At 39.9% G+C, this 26,872-nt stretch overlaps 3 protein-coding genes and 1 pseudogene across 8 annotated transcripts in view; 2 read left to right on the top strand and 2 right to left on the bottom strand.

Annotated features, from left to right (window-relative positions):
- Window positions 1-26,872, bottom strand: part of LOC134818475 (mucin-5AC-like) — a 112,959-nt gene that overhangs the window by 42,843 nt on the left and 43,244 nt on the right. The window lies entirely within an intron of this gene.
- On the top strand, window positions 357-11,806 carry LOC134818252 (serine/threonine-protein phosphatase 4 regulatory subunit 3-like). Its single transcript, XM_063827740.1, has 12 exons — window positions 357-540; window positions 1,541-1,596; window positions 4,504-4,602; window positions 7,391-7,621; window positions 7,789-7,932; window positions 8,168-8,323; window positions 8,506-8,616; window positions 8,968-9,081; window positions 9,215-9,382; window positions 9,541-9,726; window positions 10,008-10,193; window positions 10,313-11,806. Exons 1-12 carry the CDS (start codon window positions 396-398, stop codon window positions 11,108-11,110), a joined length of 2,394 nt encoding a protein of 797 aa, XP_063683810.1. The 5' UTR covers window positions 357-395; the 3' UTR covers window positions 11,111-11,806.
- Window positions 5,903-7,177, bottom strand: LOC134817987 (uncharacterized; annotated as a pseudogene).
- LOC134818493 (uncharacterized) lies at window positions 17,838-26,583 on the top strand. 5 transcript variants are annotated; one of them, XR_010160655.1, is made up of 19 exons: window positions 17,852-18,069; window positions 18,212-18,397; window positions 18,560-18,739; window positions 18,905-18,997; window positions 19,183-19,311; window positions 19,449-19,566; window positions 19,716-20,184; window positions 22,597-22,677; window positions 22,835-22,919; window positions 23,025-23,182; window positions 23,312-23,656; window positions 23,857-23,895; window positions 24,023-24,543; window positions 24,766-24,895; window positions 24,985-25,167; window positions 25,604-25,701; window positions 25,815-25,940; window positions 26,103-26,269; window positions 26,371-26,583. XR_010160655.1 is itself a non-coding variant. In XM_063828080.1 (7 exons), the coding sequence occupies exons 1-6, from the start codon at window positions 18,025-18,027 to the stop codon at window positions 19,533-19,535; spliced, it is 720 nt and encodes a 239-aa protein (XP_063684150.1). In that variant the 5' UTR covers window positions 17,838-18,024; the 3' UTR covers window positions 19,536-19,566; window positions 19,716-22,594. The 5 variants fall into 5 exon arrangements, 1 of the variants encoding a protein (XP_063684150.1); XR_010160656.1 differs by having other exon boundaries at window positions 26,103-26,208; XR_010160657.1 differs by having other exon boundaries at window positions 24,766-24,864.

Here is a 26,872-nt window from a genome sequence, read left to right on the forward strand (position 1 = left end):
TAGATCAGATGCATCATTAAATAATCTACCGTCTCTTAGGTGTCCAGCATGTCCAGAGAGAACAATATAGGTGTTTTAATATTGAATAGGCGTGGTCTTAAATATCCGAATTTTAAAATTTTGGCAACGGAATCCTCTAACAAGTAGGTACAATATGCTATCTGCAAAGCAACAACTCTCAAAGCAACAACTCCCGCCCCCCCCCCCTCCCCTCTGTAATATTTTTGGTTGGATAAACCTTCCCTTTTCCTAGAATTTCCTAGAAATGATAATTTCATGCGCTATATTATATTATATGTTATAATAATGAACAGATTAGAGAAATAAACCTTTCCCTAAAATCTTATAACCTGAGCAGCTAACTCCCCAGCAGCATGATTTGACTGCAAGGCGTAATGTTAATGGCTGAGAACAGGCGCCGCGTCAAGGTGTACGTGCTCAACGAGGAACGTCAATGGGACGACAAGGGCACGGGACATGTCAGTAGTACGTTGCTGGAGGAATCTGTCCTCACACTTATTGTCCAGGCTGAAGACGATGGTTTGTTTCTTCTTTATTACTTCTACATAGTATATAAGTATTGTTTAACGTTTGTTACCTCTAAATGACAATAACATTTAATGACATTTTGTCACGAATTTCTAAGCTTTTTTGTTCAGAGATTAATTTTCAATTAAAACTGTTTTGGCAGCATCTTTTAAGACCGAATAGTAAGTAATTTGTCAACAAGAGAAGTTTGTTGGGGCATACATGGTGGATTGGTAGACATGTTTGGTGCCATTGGTTCATGTGATGTACCTTACTTGCCATGTACATGTTCACCAAAAGTTACCAGTTTCACTGCAACTTACTCGCTTTGTTTACTAAAAAGTCTTGCACTAGATAAGATATGTATGACTATACATTATTTGAATAAAATGTCGAATAAAATGTCGTTAATCTTCGTCAGCTTCGATAAATTTTGAAACACCCCTCATCATGTCCAACAAAAACGTGTACAAGCGCTACAATAGTAAACCATTGTTAGTGAGAGTGGACACTAATCGGTTGAGAATGTTGGGTTGTAAATTGCATAGACCAGTTGGCGCTCCGGCCTATTCGTTGCTTGTATACGCAGTACCCAGGACTTCGTGGAACCCCATTTATTCCCGATCTTGCGAGACCAAAGTGACCAATATGGTTTTTTGTATAATTGATGTGACAATTAAAGTGGCAAGTTTGCGTTGTGAAAGATTAGGTTGTACAACGAAGCGATGTTATATTCTACAACTTTGACCTTTTAAGGTACATGATATGGGTATAGAAATGTCATTTAATGTCATCCCAACCCTGAAAATTCCTGAATGACGATGACGTTTAATGGGGCTGCGGCTTATTTTTGGACAATTAAATAGATGTTATGTTAAAAATCTTTGATCTAAAAGATTTGACTTTGCACCAAATCTTGGAAAATCTTCTAAACAGAGAAACCAAAAGAGATTAAAATGACATGATTTCCCCCTATTTTGTATTTTTTGTTCTAACAGTTATTCCATTTCAGGATCACTTCTACTCGAATCAAAAGTTCAAGCTGACACAGCTTACCACAAACAATGTGTAAGTTTTCAAAATATCAATTTAAAATGTTTACTAATAGTTCATTACGTTTAGTCAACTGAATGGCTTTATAATATGCAGATACCCAACATGATAATAGATGCTCTGACATGGCAATACTTCAACATCTAAACTTGGTGGCGTGCCAAGTATAGCTGACACAGACACAAAATGTTATCTTTATTGTAGTTAAATAAAGAGCAGCTGTGTTGGATATAGATTATAGACAAATTCCTATTATAGTAACTACCATTGTGTAATGTGTGTAACTGCTCCCCACAACTACACTACTTACAATTGTTATATATCCTACAATTTAGTGGGCTCCTGTAGTAGCTATTTAAGAGGGATGTTTTGTAGCGTAATGTTTAAGATTAACTGCTGCCCATCAATTAAGATGCTATGTTCCTCCTTACTTAAAGGTTTATATATATATGTATGGTTTATATGGTAGATTAATGTTTGTTCGGGGAACTTTGTTTTGACAACGAGACTGTAATGTTAACCAATCAGCTTACAGTAAAACAAATAATTGACTGTCACGTGTCACACTGGGAATGTTCCTAGAGGTTTTATAGGTTTAGTTTATTTGAGAACAGTCAACAGTAGTATAGGAGTCAATGCTGAGCGATATTTACGTTTATTAAATAATCATAATAATTTTGATACTACTTAATAGTATACTTGCTCCTAATTAATATTAATTGAGAACCCTGTAAGATGGGGAACGCACAACTCAGTAACTTAAATAATGTAATAACTTAAATTAAATTATGATAACTTTTATCGGTCGGTCCTTTACCTGAGCTGCGGTGATGAGAAATTTCTGCAACTTTTTCTTAATACGACTAAATACTACGAACAATGTAATGAAATAGCAGATCTTATATAGCGGGATTTAATAGATTGTTCCTCTAGATTGTGCAACATGTTGTCCCCTGTACCGTTATTTAACACTTTCGGTTTCCATGAATCATAGCCAAAAGTGCTAATTTTTAGCACTGCCACATATCAATGTATTATAAAGTGTGACAGATATCTCTTTCTGTTATCGGGGAATACCAAGAAGGTGCTAGACAGCTGTTATGTTAGGATCGTTTGTAGTAGTATCGCTAGCCGGGTCGTATACAAGCAGTTGTTGGCTCAACCAGTGCTACCATCATATGACATATCCAATCAGTATAAGTGTTACTTGATTTTCAGAAATCTTCTACCAAGTTCTGGAACCTCCGAGTAGGGAACCTCCGAGTAGGGAACCTCCGAGTAGGGATCCTACGAGTAGGGAACCTCCGAGTAGGGAACCTCCGAGTAGGGATCCTACGAGTAGTGAACCTCCGAGTAGGGAACCTCCGGGTAGGGAACCTCCGAGTAGGGATCCTACGAGTAGGGAACCTCCGAGTAGGGATCCTACGAGTAGGGAACCTCCGAGTAGGGATCCTACGAGTAGGGAACCTCCGAGTAGGGATCCTACGAGTAGGGAACCTCCGAGTAGGGATCCTACGAGTAGGGAACCTCCGAGTAGTGAACCTCCGAGTAGGGAACCTCCGAGTAGTGAACCTCCGAGTAGGGATCCTACGAGTAGGGAACCTCCGAGTAGGGATCCTACGAGTAGGGAACCTCCGAGTAGGGATCCTACGAGTAAGGAACCTCCGAGTAGGGAACCTCCGAGTAGGGATCCTACGAGTAAGGAACCTCCGAGTAGGGAACCTCCGAGTAGGGATCCTACGAGTAGGGAACCTCCGAGTAGTGAACCTCCGAGTAGGGAACCTCCGAGTAGGGATCCTACGAGTAGGGATTAGGGAACCTCCGAGTAGGGATTAGGGAACCTCCGAGTAGAGCAGTATTGTAGATGAAATTGTAACCTATCTGTATGAGATTACAATCAGTACTCTCTTCTTCCCGCCTCTCCTGAACGGTTCACAGGGTCAGTTTTCAGATTAGTTTAAAGTTTTATCCTTCAAAGAAACTGATTAAGAGCGGCGGGAAATCCAACCAAACTCTGCAAGAACTAGCACTATTCTAATGCCATTCTGGTAATCAATGAAATGTAACGTAAACTAATTAAGTTCGTAAATTCATAAAATTAATTTGGACATTTATTTCTTTAACAGGTAATCCTTAGGTGGGTACTCCTTTTAGTTTAGGCTTTTTGGGTTTTACGCCAAAGTTCTATAACTGAGTCGTCCATAACGTCATACGCTGACAAAAGAATAAAATTGCTGGATTTGGCATGTATTTTTAGCACAATAAATTGGGTATCGAAATAAGATAATCGGTTACTTTCACGTTCCAAACTGAAACACTCACTTATAAGCTGCAGAATAATCTGCAGAATAATCTGCCCTATTAGCGTAACCTGAAGGTGCCATACTGGGCACACTTAACCTAGCTGCAGGTGCAGTTAGTTGTTAAGTTATTACATGTCATTGTGTACAGCATGTGTACGTGTGGTGTGTGCCAGGCCCCCACTTTTAGGACCACTAATCACAATAACAACCCTCCACACCGCCCTACATAACAGTATAATGTTCATTGTACAAACACCTGCACCTTGCAGTTACCTCATCTTGGCTCCACTCCAAAACCAGGGAGAACACTGCCTTTATTTAACCTGTTGAAATATAGAATCGTATTACGCTCTATCCCGCTTGAGTAAATATATAATCGTGTGAGCGAGGGGATATAATGTCAACAATGTGCTGAAAAGTAATGCTAATATCTAGTTTCAACCCAAAATGTGAAAGTGCGCTGCTCCCATGTATTACATCAATCGTATTACGTGTGTTTACCTTCCGCCTGGTATAAAATCACCCTAAATCATCTTCCCTAGTCCTGTCTATACCTTACGAAACGTCTCCCTACTCTCAGCGTTGATAAAGATTGTAAATAATATTTCTCATATTTCAGGAGACACTGATTGTGTGGTCTGAAAACGATACTACGGAACTAGCGCTTAGTTTTCAAGAGCGGGCCGGGTGTGACGAAATATGGGCTAAAATATGTCAGGTAACTACTCACTCATCATTTGGTTACTTTTAAGAATACTTGGGTTTTTTGCTATAATTTGTGATTTTAAAACGGTTTGTTTTGTAAATATGCTTTGACTAACTTAAAAAGCGGGAAAATTGACTTCAAATTATTGACAAAGTTGTGAAATGTCTACGCTTCTTGAGGAGTTGCCTTCTTAGTTCTTTCAATCTATCATTATTTTTATATCTTGGATTTCCAATATGTTGATTATCTTGATACTGTTTCATGTTTATTATTATTTGAGTTGCTGATAAATCACATACCATTTTGCAGTCACATTAGTCCACAGTAGACATGTTTCGTGCATATCTTAACCATGCAGTTTGATTAACGACTAAGTCGTATCAATTCCTAAATCCCAACGAGCATGGAATAATTTCCGGTGCTAATTAAAATGTGTGCACAAATTAATGGATGATTTTCTGAAGTTTGGCAGATGGGCGGCGTTAGTTCGCCGAGTAGCTTGATATTCTGCCAACGCGCGAATATAGTAGAGTATGCAGTTGTCAGCGCGCAGCACCAAAATCGTAAAGAGTTTTCATTGAAAACATTTACTGTAGTGCTGCGCGCGCGCCCTACATGCAACACTACTGAATCTGCTGAACATGATATAGCAGACTGCAATTCATCATATTCTTGATTGATAGTGTGCATTTGTGCTGCAGTGGTACAGCTTCCTAAGATTAATTCCGCCATATCCGTGTAAAATTTTTGTTCAAGATGATCGTCTAAATCTTGTCACCTTTCACAACTTTTTCCATTTTGATTGAACGGGCTTGAAGAACGGATGAACTAATTAGAGAGCTTTCAACTGCCTCGGTTGAATCTTTGATCTTGGTTGTTAACTTTTTGATATAAAGAATATTGGCTTTTTCAAATCTAACATCAAGACAGATGAATAATGGATCCTTAGACTACTTGTGCATCAATCTTTGGGCAAGGACGACTTCCAATTTCATCGTTATGATTTGATTTCTTTGTGTTCTTAAAGTTGTTTTCATGTGTTCTGGCGTGTCCTGCCATTTCCAGTGTCCTTTATCTCAAACATGTCATATCTACCACTAGATACACCACAGTACTCTAAACCCCTTGCCTGTTCATCACTACAGGCCCAGACAGTCATTGTGGACAGTATTTTAACAGTTAACACTTCTTAGATGTTTCATAACACTGTTCTTCGAGGCTCCTACTTACTTAGCAGTTAATCTCTAAAACTGTTAGCAGTGCCCGAGTTATGGAGATTCAATTAGTGAATGCAGACTACGCTTGATCTTTCTCACAAATAATCATACTCTATTAAGTTAAGAACCTAGCGGTAATTGGAATATGTGGTATGACAGCGTGTTATAACGATTATCGCATTTCTAGAATTCTTGCTGAAAAGTTCCTTTTAACCGATTGAATGTTCCATTCTTCAATTTACCGTGATCTTAGGCCTTAGCATCAGCTGATCAAATTTGGTTGCATGTGATCCTACCTATCTAATCTAAATGTATCCGCAAAATTTAAACGACTTTCGAGTATTATTCATTTAATCCTTATATGGCGTGTCAGCTATTCTTGAAGTCATATTCAAGACCACTGCCAAACATTATATATGACGTTTCTTTAAGGGCTTGCCAATCTCTCTTCAGCTTGATCCTGTTTTTTTTTAAATGCGCAGTATTAACTACAGATGGGAGGGGGCGCAGTATTAACTACAGAGGGGAGGGGGTGCAGTATTAACTACAGAGGGGAGGGGGTGCAGTATTAACTACAGATGGGGGGGGGCGCAGTATTAACTACAGAGGGGGGGGGGCGCAGTATTAACTACAGATGGGAGGGGGCGCGCAGTATCAACTACAGAAGGGAGGGGGGGCGCAGTATTAACTACAGAGGGGAGGGGGTGCAGTATTAACTACAGAGGGGAGGGGGTGCAGTATTAACTACAGAGGGGGGGGGGGTGCAGTATTAACTACAGAGGGGAGGGGGGCGCAGTATTAACTACAGATGGGAGGGGGCGCGCAGTATCAACTACAGAAGGGAGGGGGGGCGCAGTATTAACTACAGAGGGGAGGGGGTGCAGTATTAACTACAGAGGGGAGGGGGTGCAGTATTAACTACAGAGGGGAGGGGGTGCAGTATTAACTACAGATGGGGGGGCGCAGTATTAACTACAGATGGGGGGGGCGCAGTATTAACTACAGAGGGGGGGGGGGCGCAGTATTAACTACAGATGGGGGGGGCGCAGTATTAACTACAGAGGGGGGGGGGCTCAGTATTAACTACAGAGGGGAGGGGGTGCAGTATTAACTACAGAGGGGAGGGGGGCGCAGTATTAACTACAGATGGGAGGGGGCGCGCAGTATCAACTACAGAGGGGAGGGGGGGCGCAGTATTAACTACAGAGGGGAGGGGGGCGCAGTATTAACTACAGAGGGGAGGGGGCGCAGTATTAACTACAGATGGGAGGGGGGCGCAGTATTAACTACAGATGGGGGGGCGCAGTATTAACTACAGATGGGGGGGGCGCAGTATTAACTACAGAGGGGGGGGGCGCAGTATTAACTACAGATGGGGGGGGGGGGCGCAGTATTAACTACAGAGGGGGGGGCTCAGTATTAACTACAGATGGGGGGGGGGGCACACCCTTCTCCTCCCGTATCGGGTCTGTAATTTAAAGCAAGCTGTGTGGTTAACACATACTGGTAGAGCTAAATTATAAGCCAACTGTGTGGTAAACACATGTAACTACCAATTAATTTGTAACCTGACACCCGTTCAGGTTCAAGGCAAGGATCCCCAAACCACCACGATAACTCAAGAAATGGACAATGAGGAGAATGAAGAGGAGGAGAGATTTGAGGATATTCCAGATGCAGCAATGCCCATAGATCTCCCCCCTTGCGAACTGAGCAGGCTGTTTGAGATACGAGAAGTGATTGAGGGCGCAATGAACAGTCCCATCAGGAGAGAAAGATTAGCTGTTGCTTTACAATCAGAAAACTATATCCCGGTAAGTTTGGAACCTGCTGATGTTTAGTGTTGTGGGAATGCAGTGTGTCTATTTACAATCCTGTGCTTACTGAATACCGATTGGATTTCGAAAAATCCCATGTCGATTGTCATTGTGTTATTATGAATTATGATATGCTTCATAGAAAGACTAATTAATTATTTCAGCAATGCATAGAGATATTCCATGTTTGTGAAGATCTTGAAAATACGGAGGATTTACACATGCTCTTCGATATCTTCAAGAGTATTTTCATGCTTAACAAAAACGCTATCTTCGAAATAATGTTTACAGAGGATTATATATTTGAGGTAAGAATTTTATTTTAAACGTCTTAATTGTGGGTTTTTGGTTGATCCTCTGTAGTTGTATATCTTATTCAAAAATTACCTACGTCTCCTCATGAAATTTTAGAATTTTAGGGATGATTGTCATTATTATAATTTATCCAAAAAAGATAATCGCCAAATAGCGGTGATCCATATGGATGGTGCTATCGATTTCTGATGTGACCGACTTTGATGATCGATAATTTGCCATTTTCAGGTGTTAGGAATATTAGAATACGACCCCTCACTATCAGAGCCAGCCGGTCACCGGCAATTTATCAGAGACAGAGCTCAGTTCAAAGAGTGCATACCTTTCACCAACCCTACCCTCCTTGACAAAATTCATCAGACTTACAGAGTTCAATATATTCAGGTACCTGGTCATATCCCTCGGCTTGAACTTAAAGATTAATATCCAAGTGTAGACTTCAATCCGATAATATCTCGATATCAAGTTCATTTAAAAAACATCAGTGCTTGTTTCCTTTGTCTACATACCATCATGAATGTTTTCAATATGTGATTTAACCATGATCTAATCAGTAATTTCCGCAGGATATAGTTTCTCCTACACCGAGTGTATTTGAAGACAACATGCTCTCCACACTCAGCTCTTTTATTTTCCTCAACAAAGCAGATATCGTCTCTATGCTACAAGAAGATGAGGTAATGTGTCTTATTATCAGTTATTTTCGTATTTGTAAGCGATAAGTAATTACCCCGAGTTTGATTGCATTTGGGACTGGTTTTTCTCGGAGCCTTTCGTGAACACTTTGAAATGAAATGAATTGAAAAACCCCACTGACCGCTCATATATCACCAAAGGACTGTCCTCGTCATTAAATGGAGTTATTGCCTACGTCAGAGGGGCTCTTTCTCATTGATAGCTTACCAATTATTTCAAAGTAACATACAACGAATCCAATTTTAACAACTGGGAACTTAAACATTCGTTTAGGTACAACTGGGAATTATTAAAACTTTTCAAATGCCCTGACACATGAACACTAATTTCAGATATTTTTAACGAAGCTGTTCCAACAACTTCAAGACGAGAATCTAGACATAGCTCGGCGGATAGATTTAGCTTGCCTTCTTCGGGAGTTTTGCAATTTCTCTAATACCCTTCAGGTTTGTTACAATACGTTTTATGAAATAATTTTTTAAAGTATCCATATATCTGTAACTTTCTAATTAATTTCTCTAAACTTTCTAATTAATTTCTCTGTCACGTTAACCTCTAAATAATTTATTACCATTGCAGGTGCAAGGAAAAACCTCATTTCTGCGATCTCTAGCAAACAAGAGATTATTTCCCACACTTGAGTTTCTTCTAGCTATTGATGTCGAGGAGATATGGTCTGTTGCTGCCGATATTCTCTCGTTTGCTACTGATACTAACCCTTCTCTTGTGCGAGATTTCATGGTTCAGGTGGGCGCTATTTGCTATGATTTACCTTGAAAACTTGATGTTTTATTATCATCCTCTTAGATGACTGACCACCTGCAACCTTTAGTACATCTGAATAGAACAATCTGACTGTTCACGTTAAAAGTTGAATTAAGAGACTAACTTTGCTCCTATACCAGGAAGCGACAAGTCATGACGAGGATGCTCTTTTAGTGAACATTGTAATAGAAAGGGTTGTAAACCATCCCGGGTGCAATGCTGAGGGTACCTTGTTCGGCCTTCTCCGGACGCTTATTGATCCTGAGAACATGCACCGCTCTCTCAACAGACTTGAGAAAAGCGAATTCCTGCAATTCTTTTACAAGGTTTGTATTACCTTTGTTTTTGTGGTTAACTAGAAATTATTCTTGTTAATTCATTTGAAAAATTATAGATTTCAATAAAAACTTGGAGGGGTTGTTGATAAATTCTAACTATCATAGCGCCTTTTATTTAATTATTAACTGCTAGTTAAATTTCAAAATATTAACTTTATTCTTGCAAACAGAACGCCATGCACCGACTTGATAAATTCTAACTATCATAGCGCCTTTAATCATTAACTCCTAGTTAAATTTCAAAATATTAACTTCATTCTTGCAAACAGAACGCCATGCACCGACTGACGGAGCCGATTATTCTGGCTACGCACGGAACAGAGTGTTTAAAATACGTCAGCAAAACAGAGAACTCGTCCCTTGTAGCTAGCGTTCTGGACGTACTCTCCTTCGCAGTGGAAAATCACACTTATCATGTCAAGAATTATATCTTGTCAAAAGAAATCTTCCAAAAGGTAATGTCAAGATATAATTGTGTTTTGTGAGTTTAATTCCGAAATTTAGTTTAATTTCTGGTTCAATCGTATAACTTCAACGTAAAGTTCACATTTTTCTCACCCATTTGCTACTCCAGGTGTTACTGCTGATGAATCCTCGGTACTCCTTCCTTGCCCTTAACGCTTTGAAATTCTTCCGGAAGATAGTGGGCCTCAAGGACGAGTTCTACAACAGATACATCATCAAATTCGACCTAATGTCTTACGTTATAGACGCGTTCGTGAAGAACGGACTAAAGCACAACATGTTAAACTCAGCAGTTTTGGAACTGCTAGAATTCATAAAAAGTGAAGATATAAAGACTTTGATAAAGTATGTGTGTGAAAAGCACATCACTAAGTTGTTAACTGTAGAGCAGTGCTCTACTTTCAAAGCTCTTAGAACAAAGTTTGAGCAGCAGTTAGAGAGGGAGAGTACTAAGAAGGGGGACACGATGGCAGGGCCCAAAAATTTCGATAATTCGGCTCGCTTCAGACGCGATGCAAGGGACCTTGACGAAAATGAGGAGAACTACTTCAATGATGAAGATGCAAGCGACATGAACAAACCACTGTACAACTCGCCCCTGGTGGTACAGAACAAAGTCCTGGACACGAAACCACCCCCGAACAAAGTTATCAACTCGGAGAAGGTGATGACGACTCCCTTGGAGAAGGTGATAACACCCAGCTCAGACAAGGTGATCACCAACATCAGCTCAACCCTCGACAAAGTTATTACCACCCCTCTCGACAAAGTTATGTCCGCTTCCCTCCCTGCACTGGACAAGGTGATATCAGCATCCTCACCTCTTGTCGACTACGCTGACGACAGTGATGAAGAGGACGAACCCCCTCTCAACAAACGACAGAAAGTCAGCTCCACGGTCACGTGATATCACACTACAAGTCACGTGATCTGCCGTGCCGCGCACACACGTGGGCACGTATGGTGGTGTCATGATGTGATCCTGTAGGACGTTGTCATCGGACGATCAAGTTCTTGTAAATTATGCTCGCTGTACTGAACAAACAGAGTGAACACTGCAGTAGGTAATATACCAGGAACTTACAACTTTCCTGATCGGACGAGAAGAGAAGTGAGCCTCGAGTTTGGTAATCGTTATATAATATATTATACATGTACTGAAAGTAATGCAGACACGCTCCCCAACCAGCAGCGAGATAATTATATATAAATTATTTGAAATTAATTTTAGTGAATATAGGAGTCTTAATTTTTATCTTTCATAAAATTTTGACTGACAGGAATTGAGAAACATGTCACATGGTAAGTGGGGAATCTCGGCGTTTCTGTTAGATTCTGTAATGTATATTAAATTGTTTGATTAACTGAACAGAACCGAATAACAAATTTAGAATATATTTTTGATGTAAGTGTGTGCGACTACGCTTTGCTTAGCATTTATTGTGACTGTATTACTTGATACCCACGTGTTACAAAACTCCTCATCGAATCCCACATTGAAGTTCTCAAGTTTCAACTATATATTGGTGACAGTTTGATATATTTACTTCCCACGTCCTCTTTTAAAACTTCCACTTTTTTATTTAAATCTGAATGAATTTAAGGAGTCGTTTATTTTGTTCTCGCTCAGGTTAATATAATGGATGTTCGTTCTTTGGGATTGGTCAGATGTTAATTGTAAGCAGCCTAAGTGGGGATTGGAATTTAAAATGCAAGCTAGTTATAATTTCTACACAATAGCAGCTGTGTAAAAGTGTTTACAGAGGGAGAAGGGGTAGTCGAAATCTAACTTAGATAACGTGTGAACGATCCTTTAAAAGTAGGTCATCTTCTAGATGGGAGTCAAACCAAACAAAATTGTGACTTAATAATATGATGAAGAAAGGAAATAAATAAACACTAAACATAGTAACTGTAAATAATCATGTTAATCTTACCTCAGACTTTGTGTTCATAAAGACGATCGAAGATATGACAAAATGAAATACTGACTACTGAGCAGTGAGCCCCATCCGGCTCTTACTGATCCGATCGCCCAAAATTATCACGAGACTTTGGTTTTTATGGTTTTGCACCCGAACATTAACGGGTGATACTCTTAAAATATCTGTTCATATATTGGAACCGTCGACGAGTCCAACTCGGCGCGCGTCCTGGTAGGTTGTAAACCTACAAACCCGAACAAAGCGGTTTTACATAAATCCTAACCATAACCCCAAAGCTATCCATAACCCTAACCACAACCCTAATCCTTAACGGGTGATACTCTTAAAATATCTGTTCCATATATTAGTCCAACTCGGCGCGCGTCCTGGTAGGTTATAAACCTACAACCCTAATCCGAGCCCTAAACAATCAAATTCGTGTTTTTAACTAGCCTGTCACGTGACCAAAACAGTTTTTTGCCCATATTACTCTTCAGGGAAGCATTTTTACCCTACGTCATGGGGAATGATATTTTGAATCAGCGTCCAAAAATATTACTGGGCCGCGCTCAGCCTGTCCACTGTCATTCCTTGTATCACGTCGTGACCCCCACTTACCCCATTAACTGTCGTTTCACTTGTCATACGTTGTATGACCCGCCGCGCACGAGTGCGCGGCTCCCCCTGTATCGTCAGGACATGAAACGACCGTGGGTGTCACAACGTGATACAACGTTTCACTGTACTGCCGTTCCCTGAGAAAAGGCAGTAAGTCACATCGATGTCATTTTGAGAAAAGGGGACAAACGTGTTTGTCGTTTTTTAGGTAATTTTATTCGCATAAACGGAGTTAATTTTGACATCTATGTGTAAATAAATTATTGTCATATGTCAGCTAAACTGTAAACATGCTTTAGCTTAAAAGCATAAATTCACCAACACTGATCTATAAAAACCTTGTAGCGCTATGCACTACTGGGCCGCGCCGCGCATCTTCTCGTATAATGTATATGCAGATCGGCGAGATGCGAAGGATTGATTAACGGGTGATACTCGTAAAATATCTGTTCCATATAAACCTACAAAGGATTGACATCGTGAATCAATAAAAAACCATTTTTCTCTAGAATAACTGAACTATTTTCCCATCTGCATTGGACTTACTGCCTTTTCTGAGGGAATTGCGGACTTACTGCCTTTTATCAGGATCGATTTCAACCGATCTTCCTCTCTAGAAAGGCTGTAAGTACACTTTTCCTCAAATAAAGTCAACACAAAAAATACAACATTTCTATATTTTTGATCATATCCTTGCGATATAATTATGCGGGCCTCCTGTGTGTTGCAAGTGTGTAATATTGACGAAAAATGGATAATTTCTCGCTCAAAATGCCTATAACTTCTTACATATCGAATATTTTGGAATAATTTTTACAGCATCGGTCAGACGAATTAATTTAGAAAATTTGAACATTATTTAAAGCACCAAATTTTTCAAAAAATGTTCCAATAATTCATTCACCTGACTTTTGTGTTCAGGTTCAATAATGAATAATTTTAAAAATAATATTTTTTTAAATTTTGAAATATTAGTACCAACATTTTTTGCTTGCTGAGCTAATTACGACCACATACAATTTATTTAGATATAACTTGTAGGTTTGTAGCGCGATGCAATACTGGGCCGCGCGCGCATCCAATAATGCTTCTCGCAACCACAGATCGGCGAGATGCGAAGGATTGACATCGTGAATCAACTTGTAGGTTTACAACCTACCAGGACGCGCGCCGAGTTGGACTCGTCGACGGTCCTGTTCCAAAATATGGAACAGATATTTTACGAGTATTACCCGTTAAGATAATAACTAAAACTGTGGAAGTTATAGGCCAAAAACTATAAAAACTGCAAATAAAGGCTGAACTTACTGCCTTTTCTCAGGGAAGGTTTTGGGATAACGTGTTGTAGGTTTAAAACCTACCAGGACGCGCGCCGAGTTGGAACAAATATTTTACGAGTATCACCCGTTAAGATAACGTGCTAAATTGTCAAGTTTTGAGTGACTTACTATCTTTCGTGACAGCTAAAACAGTATTTTTATAACGTGATTCATAGCTTAAGTTGTAAAGAATCTTCTCCTGAAAATTTTAGTACCAATATCTCAAAATTTCGAAAAATGGACTCACTGCCTTCTCTCAGGGAACGGCAGTGTAGAGGGGAGCCGCGCACTCGTGCGCGGCGGGTCATACAACGTAAGACAAGTCATTTCGCCGAATCTGGATGATGATTAATCACTGTACACTCGACTGTCACGTGACTTTTTCAACTCGTTCTCTAGCTGGTCCTGAACGACTATTCGAAACCCTAACCCTCTAATCTGATCCCAACCCTAACCCTAACCCAATCCTTAACAAAAGCATATGCTGAAACCCTAACCCTAACGAGAAATTGGACTAACTTCCTTATACGGTCATATCACGTGATCGAGACAGTTTTTCGTCAATATCTCGTCAGGGGAGCATATTAACCCTATTATGTCATAAGGGGTGATTCGGAATCAGCGTCCGAAAATACATCGATTGAAGTTGGTTTCAACTGTCGGGGGCCCTTTTAGAACAATCGACTGTAGAGTGATTTAGCCGCTCGTACTGGCATGGCACGTATTTTTACATTTCAGCCATGCAAAGTTACAATGACATATCACAATGCTGGCAAGCATAATCGTTGCCCTTATATTCACAACACTATGTACCCCCTATACTATTATATCCCCTTTATTGTTTTCCAGGCATTAAGACTCATCGAAAGAAGTTCAGCAGGTATATTTAAGTTCAAAACATTCTAATTCAATGTTAAAGATGACAGGAATAAGAAATAGTTATGTGGAGGTTTTTAAGAAATTTGCGCAAAATACGCGCCAGCATGTTATACGAAATTAGGTAAAAAACCCAAAATCGCCATATTCAGGTGCCTTCAAAACCATGTTAAAATTGAGTTAGAGATCTGAAACTTTGCAGAGCGTCTAGACCTTGTCCAAATCGACTGTAAAAAAAATTTCATGTTGCAGGAGTATCGGGAAGTGGGTTTTCTGGAACCCCTGTTTTACAACAGATTGTCGTGAAGCTATATATATATATATATATATATATATATATATGTATAGACGCTTTTGCAGTAAATTGTAGCCTACATTTAAGTGTCCGTAGATTCAAAAGTATAAAAGATACAGTCATTTCGAACCACAGGTTTTAAAGATAATTGTTTATACTTTAGTTTACATTATATCGAAAAATAATTTATCGTCATCATCATCACTTGATGACGTCATCAATTTAAGTGTTTTTAAAACTTGATTTTTGACAAAATAACAACTTTTCAAATCGATTTTAAAGCATTAAGGAGTAATTTTATTCAAAATCTGAGGACATTTTCACCTTAGATAATTGTTCAAGCATTCTGAAAATCTACCGGAAAGTTTTCCTACCTTGCTCCTTCATAAAGATATTCGCTATTGAAGTTTGTGCTTTTTTGAAGAATAATTTTATAAAAACACAAAAGTTGTGAATTAGTATTCTCTGGTGTTGGGCCATCCCTTGGGTTGTGGAGCTCAATTTTGCTTCCTAAAGGTCTAAATTGTGTTATAGGCTAGTTTTAAAGTTGAAAATCGAAAAGTTGCACACGTGGGGACACGCCCAAATTCATTTAAAATAGCTAAAATCACTAAAAATTGTTATTTTCACGATTTTTACCAACTTTGGAGTCCCGTTGTGATCCAAGTTCTTTTTGAAATCTTCTGAAACTTTTCATGCTTATCAAACTATATATTAAATAACACTATGCAAAAATTTATGGTGATTCAATATTTTATGCGCACGCAACGTCCGCTCAAAGTTTGCACGTGCGAAAGGTGAGAATTTTGCTCATTCGTGATTTCGAATATATTCTGCTTTCCTACGATATTAAAATGGCATTATATATGAATTTAATGCCAACTTGAATGAGTAAAAAGTGCTATATTCAGTCTGTTATTGACAGATATGCCTACCTAAACACAAGGAAACGTTTTCAAAGGTAAAATTTCGAAATCGTTGAAATTACCTCCTTATTAAGTTTCGACTGTGTAAATTATCCTGACATTATAATCAAAAAGAGATGATATTTGACCAAAACCCATAATCATGGGTAGAGTGAACCGCTGCCAGTGTCTCTCTTTTCCAAACAAAAGAAAATGATATTAATTTGAGGAACCGTCCGCAAATGCAAATTGATACCGAGAATGAAATCGGTCGCTCGCTTTTCCCATTCATTCACGGCTTACGTATTGTAATAAAGCTTATTGAATGGGAAAAGCGAGCGACCGATTTCATTCTCGGTATCAATTTGCATTTGCGGACGGTTCCTCAAATTAATATCATTTTCTTTTGTTTGGAAAAGAGAGACACTGGCAGCGGTTCACTCTACCCATGATTATGGGTTTTGGTCAAATTTTGATATACTAAATGATAAATGGTACTGCAATATAAGTTGCTTAATGTTTGGCCGGATGACAACTAACGAGAAAAATAAACTTGATTATAGAGAAAAGACAATTTTTTGAGAAAAGACAATTTTATTATTTATCACCAATTCAATACATAATCAATAAATATATATCCGAATAAATTTGATTAAAAATTAAATGATACAAGTATGCTAGCAGCTAGCGCGCTTATATTTGATAAATATTCACGCTGTTAAAATGGGTTTCACCACACCGCCACTCACATTAGCACAGTTGGTGAACGGACCCAGGCGCTGTTAAGCTTTTATGAGCCCTGGTTGACTGCTGAGAGTGGCGAAGGGGCTGATATTAATTTTATCTTAGTTTAACCTAGATTCCAATAAAATTTTAGTTTTGTGTTATAATTATATGATTTTTATGCGATATTTAAGTTACAGCTGCTCGCAATACATTATTGCTTAAAAATTGTTAAATATGCTCGCTATACGCTTAATTTTAGATACCGTATGTATATATACATATCAGCTCATAATACCAAATAACAATAATAAATAAATTAAAAGCATTGAAGAGGTCCAAAACCAATTCAAGCATGACACAAAGTTGAATACATTTTCATCGGAAGCTGCAAGCTTATTAACGTTTGATTCCGTACGTTCATGATCCGTTATTATGCATTCACCTTCAGGCGGTGTCGACGGATCATGCGAAAAGGGTTTTTGACAGGCTGTGCCCTTACCATAATTAAACTGAACCATTGCCTGATACGATGTAAATATATAATAATTAATTCGGCTGAACCAACACATAGCAAGAGCCACATTAATGTTGGGGCCTTAAAAACCTCCACATAAATATTTATTATTCCTGTCATCCTTGACATTTAATTAGAATTGTTTGAACTTAAAATATGCCTGCTGAACTAATTTCGGCGAGTCTTAATGCCTGAAAAACAGTAAATGGGGTGAAAAAGCCTTGATAGCAATTTCTGTCAAGCAATCAAGGCTTTTCCTTATCAATGAATTAGTATTTTTGCTTCATCGAATGATACAAATCTCTAAAAATATCCATACTGTATTCACATTAGTACATGATTGAAATTAATAATATTCTGATCGACTTATCTTAATTAACTGCATGAGATGTAGAGTGAGATTTTCCAAATCCAAACTGTGTCTTCGATATGATTCCCTGGGAGCTAACAAATCCGTATACTCTAGAATGAGCATGGAGAGTGACTTAGAATTGGAATTCATTAGGTACGGGGATACGAAGATTGGATGTTTAAATCTTGGGACACAAAGCGGGGATCCCTGCCACCCGCACCCTGATGACCCCTGCAGAAGAGAAAGAGAAAGAAAAAAGAGCGTTTCACTGTTTTTGAGGCTGTCCAATCCATGAATGTCATGACAGCCACTGCTAATCGACTGTCCATGAGAGAGGTTGATTATGATTGATTTAGTAATCGTTGATTGCTTAGCTTTCCCTATCTGAACCCGACTAAAAAATTTTAAAAACTATATGTTTAATTCGTCAACCAATAGTATATATAGGTAACCCATGTAAAGGTGAGGCATTTTACAGATAATTGCCATCGTTTTCTCTCCTGTCTACGAGGATCTAGCAGATAAAGTAGAGCAGCTACCAAAAAACGAGTGGCTTGGGCTATTCCGCCACGTGCGGGGAGCCCTCGTAACTGCTTGTTTCATGCTCCGATCAGCACATGCGGGAGAGCCACTATGTATTTCATGGGGGGACATAGTGGGAAAGGTAAATGCAATACACTCAATCAATCAGTACTAGTAAAATTTTAATCTTAATCCTTGTATTATTAATATTATTTTCCGATTTAAATAACCGTTTTATTTATTAACTAGTAAAGGTCAATAATAATGGCTAAAATTTAATAACTTATTGAGTTTATTGTTACAGTCGAGTGAGCTAGATGTTGAAGGGCGGAAACTGTATTATTTTCAAGTTTCCCCCTTGAACGGGAAGAGCTGTGAGATGGTGGACGAGAAGACTGTGAAGCTGAAAACAGCTCACATCACAGGATTACCCCACATCTTTCTAACCTCCCCACAGTGGAAGCTTCTGAGGGCATACCTGAAGGTAAGCTTTGTAAAGTCGCTGTTTTTCACCCTCCAGTTGCTAATATATTTTCGAGCGTACTACCGATTTCTTGTCACCACCCATCGACTTTATCCAGAAAGAGGTTCTGGGTAATGGGAAACATGTAAAGAGATCAAGAAACTTTGTCTGAATGATTCTTCTCAGAAACACAAGAGCGTTATTAAGGGGGCAGTCGACCAGCAGGTTTTCTGCGGCAAATACGAAAGTCTGCAAAAGTCAAAGCACGCCGCTCGGGAAGTAAGTCTAATCTGCAGTTGCTGTTTGGAAATGTTATTGCTAGTTGTGCACTTAACCGTTCTAAGCTTCTTTGTTAACCAAGTGTTTAGTATCTACTTAGTTTTATTTATTTTGCTTTAAATCCCCATTATACCAGGGACTACACACGATTTATAAGATTGAAGATAAGAATAGTTAAATTTCAGCTGCGCTGGGCATTGACCAACACGCTTAAGTTCAGACCCAGCTTTATGAGAAAGCGGCCCACACCGACGATGATCCGCCAGTCAGTATGGAGCGCTTCAGAGGAGCAGAACCACAAGGAGATGGCCAAGGTTACAAAATATAATACTTTTTCACAAAATCAACTCTCTGTAGATCAAGATTTTTCCAATGAGCGTTTTACCCTTTTATTTGACTTGAATATCGTGCGTTTTCACGAAACAAGTGCTAACACCCTATGACTTTTCAGAGGACAGAGGAGGTAGCTCATTTAGCCAGCACCAGAAAGAAGCATCACCGAAACGGTGGACCAGGAGACGGCCACCAGAAACTTTAAGAACTTTCTGACCTATTGGAAGTTCTCCGAGGTATCTTTAGACATGATTGACTCCCTCTTTCCTTCCTTTCATAATAAATTAGGATTGTATACTTGGAACGAAATATAAATTTTAGTTTGACTGAAAGTTTTTTGTTTGACTAAGGAAATTATTTTATTTTTAATGAAGATATATTACAGGTGAAGAGGATGAAACCAAAGAAGAGCCGTGACCTTGACCAAGGGGTGGTGCGAAGGCTGTTTGCGCCTGCCGCCTTCCCCCCCCCCACTCGCTCCCACTGCTGCCCCTTTTGCTGCCGCCCCTATTGCTGCTGCCGCCACAACTGCTAGTGCTACCCATACTGCTGCCGCCACAACTGCTAGTGCTACCCATACTGCTGCCGCCACAACTGCTAGTGCTACCCCTGCTGCCGCCCCCACAACTGCTAGTGCTACCCCTGCTGCCGCCCCCAAAACTGCTAGTGCTACCCCTGCTGCTGCCCCCACAACTGCTAGTGCTACCCCTGCTGCCGCCCCCAAAACTGCTAGTGCTACCCCTGCTGCCGCCCCCAAAACTGCTAGTGCTACCCCTGCTGCTGCCCCCACAACTGCTAGTGCTACCCCTGCAGACCCTATTCTCCCTAACCCTGGCTCGGTTATAGCTAAAAATGTAGGTGCTTTTAACTCTTGAGTCCATATTGTCATCATCAGTATTAAATTGTAAGAAGAGTGTATGCTTCATTTGAAAAGTAATCAAATAGTTCTGTGTCAACTGATATATGGTTCCTTAAGGTGAAGGAGTGTTTATACTGCCACCAACTTTATAGTGCTAAGCAGCATTTATTATTAGTCTTTGTCAATTGAATAAGCCTCCATTGAGAGGTATACTGAAGAGTAGCCGCTGATTTATCGCGCTACCCTTCACCCATAGATCATCTGGTGATTTATTGTACTCCGGAACCTTCCTGTTTTCATGAAGCTCCGCAGTGGAAGGGTTTTATCTTATGCTCCCGCCCTACCATCGCCTATACCTCCTACTCCTTCAGCTACACATCCCTCTTTACAGCTTCCTCCATGTCCAGCACCACCTACTCCCGCACCCATACCACCCATACCGCCGACCGCTGCTCCTGGTAACTACCCTAGCACCCCCATAATTACCACCCTGGCTAGTCCTATTACAGACTGTGGAAAATGTCTTATGTGCATTCAAGGCTTCCTTAAAACTGACCCCTGCTACTCCAATCTGATAACAGGAGAGGAGTACACAATCTCTGAGCCCATGACGTGTACTACCTCCGGTATAGTATACCTAATTACTTGTGCACATCCTGACTGCCCTCTCCAGTATGTTGGCATCTCCATCCAATCACTTAGAACTCGCTTCACAAATCATAGGTCAGGTCTCAACCATGGCAAAGGCTCCACTCATGTCCTTCACCATTTCACTAAAGTCCACCTGCCTTCAGACCTTCGCATCACACCCCTACGAACAGTCCTAACATCAGATTCTAATCCTAACACCAAGAAAAAGGGCTCTGCCAAGGCTACAAGCCTATGGTAGCCTAACCCTTGAAACTATCGCCTTCAGAAAAGGTACCATCAATGATCAAAGCTCACACCACAATCAACAAACAGTTCATGGCTGATCTCAACATACCACCCAAAGCAGTGAGAGACCTATCAATACCAACCATGATGCTTGAACGGCATTTCAAAGTCACCACTCCTGGAGCTAACAACACTGAATATATAGAGATTCGCTTCAAAACAGCATCGAAAACATCTCCAGTGAGACGATCACTTGCTACACAGACAAGTCACGCACAGACTTAGGTAGCGGGGCTGGCTACATTATCACCACTGACAATAACAACACTACCCTCGAGGAAAGATCTTTCAAGCTTCCTGATCACTGCACTGTTTACCACACAGAGCTCACTGCCATCATCGAAGCTTGCAAATATCTCTCAACTTACAACAACACACACATCATCATATGGTCTGACAGTCTCTCATCCATACAAGCTATATCCTCGATCTCAAAGAGGAGTAGAACTACTAGAGACTGGTATGACATCCTCAATGCTATCGGATCCACCAACACTCTAGAGATCCGATGGATAGTTGAACACATCGGATTATGGGGCAATGAAAAAGCAGATGAGCTAGCCAAAATTGGTACAACCAGTGAATCCACTTTGAATTGCCCTATACCACAATCTTAAATCAAACGCTTGATTGACGACAAAGTCTCTAGACTTAACCAAGAATCATGGATTACTGATGGACCCAGACACACCAAACTGACACTCGGACAAAAAAACACCAACATCATCAAAAATCTCAACACTACACTCACCAACAACAGACAAAATTACAGAATTGCAGTGCACCTCATCACTGGTCATTGTGGCTTGAACAAACACCTCCACAACATCCGCAAATCAAGCACCAGTGCTTGTCCCAGCAGGCTAGTACTCTTGATTATATATTAAAGTCACTATTGTGACGGTACATTAGAACTAGACAGAAACAAAGTGTGAAGGGCCTGAACGGAACCCCTCGCTTTCAGTTCCTTGTTTAACACTGCCGTACAGCAAGGACATCCACCGGGTTCTCCAAGGATGGGCACATAGCTCACTCCACACTATGCTCTGTCAAATGTTGCTTATATATATTATATATATATCACGTTAACTACTCTCTCGCAGTTTATTATTTAGCTTTCAAGCAGTATATTATTTCAGACTTTTACTTAAGTCTAGTTATACATCACAGTAAGAACAAACTCCACTGATAGTGTCTACAGCCCCAACTACCCAAGGATCAAAATTGTGGGGGTAAATACAAACTTTTTGGAAAAATGCCTATTACTTACCTATTACTACTACTTTTCTTAACAGAGTAGGATAGGATCATATTTTCATAGCAATATATCAGGAAAACTTGATTATCAGAATGTTAGGGTTAGGGTTTGGGTTAGGATCAGGGTCAGAGTTAGGGTATAGGTTTGGGTTAGGGTTAATGTGTTGTACTTCTATGCATACTTTTATAGTCAACTATTAAGATTTCTTCCCAGGAAAAGAAAGAAAAGAAGATGATTCAGGTATCACGGACGTTATTCCCTGAAGAAGCTACTCCTGCTGAAGAAGCTCGCAAAGTAAGTGTTTTGAAATCTTGGAAAGTAGTTTCTGTGTATTCTCAAAAAGATAGTTTGATTTGTTAAAAGTGCTAATGCTTCATGCCCAATGCCCATGTTACATTTTTTAAATTAGCAAACTTAGTGCCATTTGATAGTTGATTTTAAATTCCTTTAGCAGAAAGAGTGCATTGACTGCAGAACATTGATATCAGCGAAAAAGATCAAGCGGCATGTCACTCAAATCTGTCACGTTGTTAAAGGTGAACTCATGCTGCCTCTCTCAATTTTTAAACTCTGAAAAGTTATACGGGAACGCTTGTAAACGTGTTTTATGTCCTCTTGCTTAACGTACCAAATCTTTTCAGAGAGGGAACTTGATAGCGCCGCAGTCTTGCGCTATTACAACTGTAATTATCGAGCTACTGCACAGCATAAATCCGTTGATGTGTGCTACTGTTTAATTTGCTCAACCAAAATTGTTTGTAGTAACGTTGCAAAACATGCGAGACGGGTGCACAAAGAGGTTAATGAATAGTTAATAGAAAATTTCAGAATGATTGAAATTGTCAAAATAAAAAATAATTTACAAGTTATGAATAATTTCTATACTTTGACTTGCTGCATCCCTGTTTAACAGTCCTTTTCTCCGCAGATTGCTAAGGTGATAGCATCAGACAAGAGGTTGCGGTACACGGACCTGTTCCAGGAGACACACAGTTCAGAAGAGACAAGGAAGAAGAAGTTGGAAACTTTAATGTCTGTTGTGCAGAAAAAACAACAGCAACAACAACAGCCAACCCCCCAGATCTCTATAAAGGCTCCAGCTCCTGATCCTCTGATCCCCTTCCCTACGCCGGACCCAGTTTCACAACCACCACCCTAAGAGTAATGTTGAAAAATCCCTACAACCTCCTCAGAGCCAGAGTCGATGTTGGAGCTCATGTTGGAAACTAACATGTTCGACCATTTTGATGCTCGCTCCCCGGTCACCTTACAGGTAACCAATAACCATTTTGAAAACGGTTTTATTGCATAGGTTTTCTCGATTCAGTATATTGTGAATTACAGGTAAACAAATTGAATAACATTTGAAATTTGAGGAGGCAAACAGTCAGTGTTTGCTTCAGTTTGCTTCATACATAGGTGTGGCTCTTTGTGCTATTGTGCTCTATTGCTCATCTTTATTTTTTAATTCAGAGCGGAGAGGTACCGAACTCTAAGAAATCTTCTGACGAGGTGATTGATATATAATAACCTTTGTTATCCGATTCTTGGCAAGAGTTACGACCAAAATAATTATGAATAAAAGGCTACATGGCACATGATATTCATTTCAATAATGTCTGAACAAATACCTTTTCAGATCACTTCGTTTACGAAGCTCGTCAATAAATGGCTGAGCTTCAAACCGCGGAGTTCGTCAGAAGATCAAATAAAAGCGGACCGATCTTCTGTCATGACGACATTTGATACATTTGTACGATTATGATTTCTTCATTCCTAAGGATAGCATGTTACAGATCTAGTGCGCTTTATTGAAACTTATAATCATGCTATCACCACTTTACCGTGAACTTTATTTTGCCTGATATGCAGCTACTAGCATATTTTACAAGTAAACTCATTAAAATCGACCTACCTTAGAAACACTCGGATCCCGACATTTTAAAAATGGAGGAGATGGAACAGCTACAATATCTTTTCTGTGAAAAGGGCTTGCAGAAACTGCTCGGGGTCATCCCGGACTCCCGATCCCACTCCTCCGACCAGGGCCTGGCAGCCGCCACTCAACTCGGTCGTTGCAAGTGTTTCGAAGGAATCCTTAAAACGGCGCAAGGATGTGAGGGTCTGGTGACACACCAGATAGCAGAGATCGTCAAGCTGGTTTACATGCAAATACATAATATTTTTTGAGTTACCACGATTTTAAGGGTACAGTTTTGAGAATTTTACTGATGATGTTTCGAAAGTACTCTAACTCCTCCACGTTTGTTGTCTGTAAGATTTAGGATATAAATCCTACCAAAAGTTGAAATACTGGACTTGTTTTGGTCACATAAGGACATAAGAATTTCATATCAACAATCAACATTTATATTGTTTCAGAGAACAGAGAGTTTCATAAGTGACCTCCAAAAACAAAAGAATATGGAACACTCTGCTAAACAGATGATGGATTCACGGGACATCCTGACCGTCCGCGAGGTAACTTTCGGCCAAAGAAGAATCTAAACCGGTAAGTTATCCCTGTCTGGACTTAATTAAAAAACGCCTAAAACTATCTGTCAAATTCAGTATCATATGCAATGACATGGTATTTTACAGATCACCCAGATGATGTTCAGCCCAATCTACCTCCAACTCGCGGAAACTATCAAGTCCCTACCAACCGACAACTGGTGTGATTTATTTACCACCACGCGGCAGGTCCTCTTGACAGGGTGCTTCTTTTTAAGGGCAGCGAGATCCGGGGAACCGCTTGCCGTCTCCTACGAAGATCTCGAAAATGTAAATGCAATAAAAGCCTGTTTGAATATTAAAAATTGATAGTAGTATATAAAATGGTACTGCTAAGTGCTAGGCCATCAAAATTTGAAGAGGTAATGAGTTTTTTACAGTTAGCGGACTTTTTGCCTATGCTAATTTTAATTGCTGACATTACTAACAAAGTTACGTAATTCGTAAAATTATTTTGCTTCTCTTTGTGTACTTTCGTTTGAAAATTACTTAACAAACAAAAACAAAAACTCCGCTAACTTTCAAAAACTCAATACCTCTTCATTGTATAATACCTTAATACGGACATCAAATTACTGATGGGTATCGTTACAGATGAGAAAGCTGATTGTCCCGGTTGCCGGGGTAGAGAGGGAGTTATTTTACTTCCAAGTCTCCCCCTTCAAAAATTGCGCCACCTCCGTAACCAAGACAAGTTACATTTCAGTTAAATCTATCGGGAAGTTGGAGACTTGGCCGACACAGGGAGCGCCGCATATCTTTCTAACAGCAGATATGTTCAAACTTCTGATGGTGTACCTAAACGTATGTTTTATGAAGCCGCTGTTTTGAGAATTAATGTTAATAGATGTGATATGTTCACCCTCGATGTGTTCATTCACTAACTCCAGTTTTTACTCATAACTTTAATATTACAGAAGCACAAGAAGGTTATAATGGACAGCGTAGGTCACCAGGTGTTCTGCGGCTTTAATGGGTCAGAACAAAAATCCAACCACGCCGCCCGACGTTCTATTGCCGGCTGTGAACTTAGCCGTTTTTTGGTTAGCCACATTTTAAACCAGGAACTGAATTTCGGCCGGCGGGGTCCCCTTCTTTGAGACTATGTTTTCCCAGTATCTACCGAGATTCAATTTCACCACTTTATTACAATTAAGGGTTAAGCCGGATATATTGGATTGCAGATGTTAAAGAATCAATTTCAGCTCAGAGAATCGTTGAAGAAGATGGGGCTGAAAAAGATAGTATCTGGGAGGAACCTTATCGATATGGACGATCTCAGAGCAGACGATCAATCTAGAGAGAGAGATGGTTAGAAAGAATAATAACTACTTCACTTAATGCACCACCATCCAGTGCCTGAAGATAATAGGTAGCAGTTTTATTCGAATCCTTTAATCTGGCTTGAATGTTGTGTGTATTATCGAAACAAATTCTGACGCCATGTAATTTTTCCAGACCACTTCTGTTCAGGGATCGACCGGGGACGAAATTTAGCCGGGGCCGGGGCCGGGGCCGGAACCAAGTTGAATCAGCCGGGGCCGGGATTAACCGGGATTTTGAAATGTTGCCAAGGCCGGGGCCGGGATTGGCTAAAATATGCCGGGGCCGGGATTTTTTTAATCTAATTTTGAAAATTTTTGAAAGTTTCCGGAAACTCGTATCAATGTGAGCTAGCTTCAAGGTCAACCTAGAAGGCAGCTACACAATATTTAAGTATACAGACACAGGGAGCGCCGCATATCTTTCTAACAGCAGATATGTTCAAACTTCTGATGGTGTACCTAAACGTATGTTTTATGAAGCCGCTGTTTTGAGAATTAATGTTAATAGATGTGATATGTTCACCCTCGATGTGTTCATTAACTAACTCCAGTTTTTACTCATAACTTTAATATTACAGAAGCACAAGAAGGTTATAATGGACAGCGTAGGTCACCAGGTGTTCTGCGGCTTTAATGGGTCAGAACAAAAC

The sequence above is a fragment of the Bolinopsis microptera genome, chromosome 7 (genome assembly GCF_026151205.1).
Source record: "Bolinopsis microptera isolate Bmic1 chromosome 7, MBARI_Bmic_1.0, whole genome shotgun sequence".
Taxonomy (NCBI): Eukaryota; Metazoa; Ctenophora; class Tentaculata; order Lobata; family Bolinopsidae; genus Bolinopsis; species Bolinopsis microptera.

Bases quoted from the DNA above. Each gene is read 5' to 3' on its own strand.
- LOC134818252 (XM_063827740.1), top strand. From the start codon at position 396: ATGTTAATGGCTGAGAACAGGCGCCGCGTCAAGGTGTACGTGCTCAAC. The intron at 4,603-7,390 runs GTAACTACTCAC...ACACCCGTTCAG, and splicing joins TATGGGCTAAAATATGTCAG to GTTCAAGGCAAGGATCCCCA. The intron at 9,727-10,007 runs GTTTGTATTACC...TCTTGCAAACAG, and splicing joins TCCTGCAATTCTTTTACAAG to AACGCCATGCACCGACTGAC.
- LOC134818493 (XM_063828080.1), top strand. From the start codon at position 18,025: ATGAATGTCATGACAGCCACTGCTAATCGACTGTCCATGAGAGAG. The intron at 18,070-18,211 runs GTTGATTATGAT...GGCATTTTACAG, and splicing joins ATCGACTGTCCATGAGAGAG to ATAATTGCCATCGTTTTCTC. The intron at 18,398-18,559 runs GTAAATGCAATA...TTATTGTTACAG, and splicing joins GGGGGGACATAGTGGGAAAG to TCGAGTGAGCTAGATGTTGA.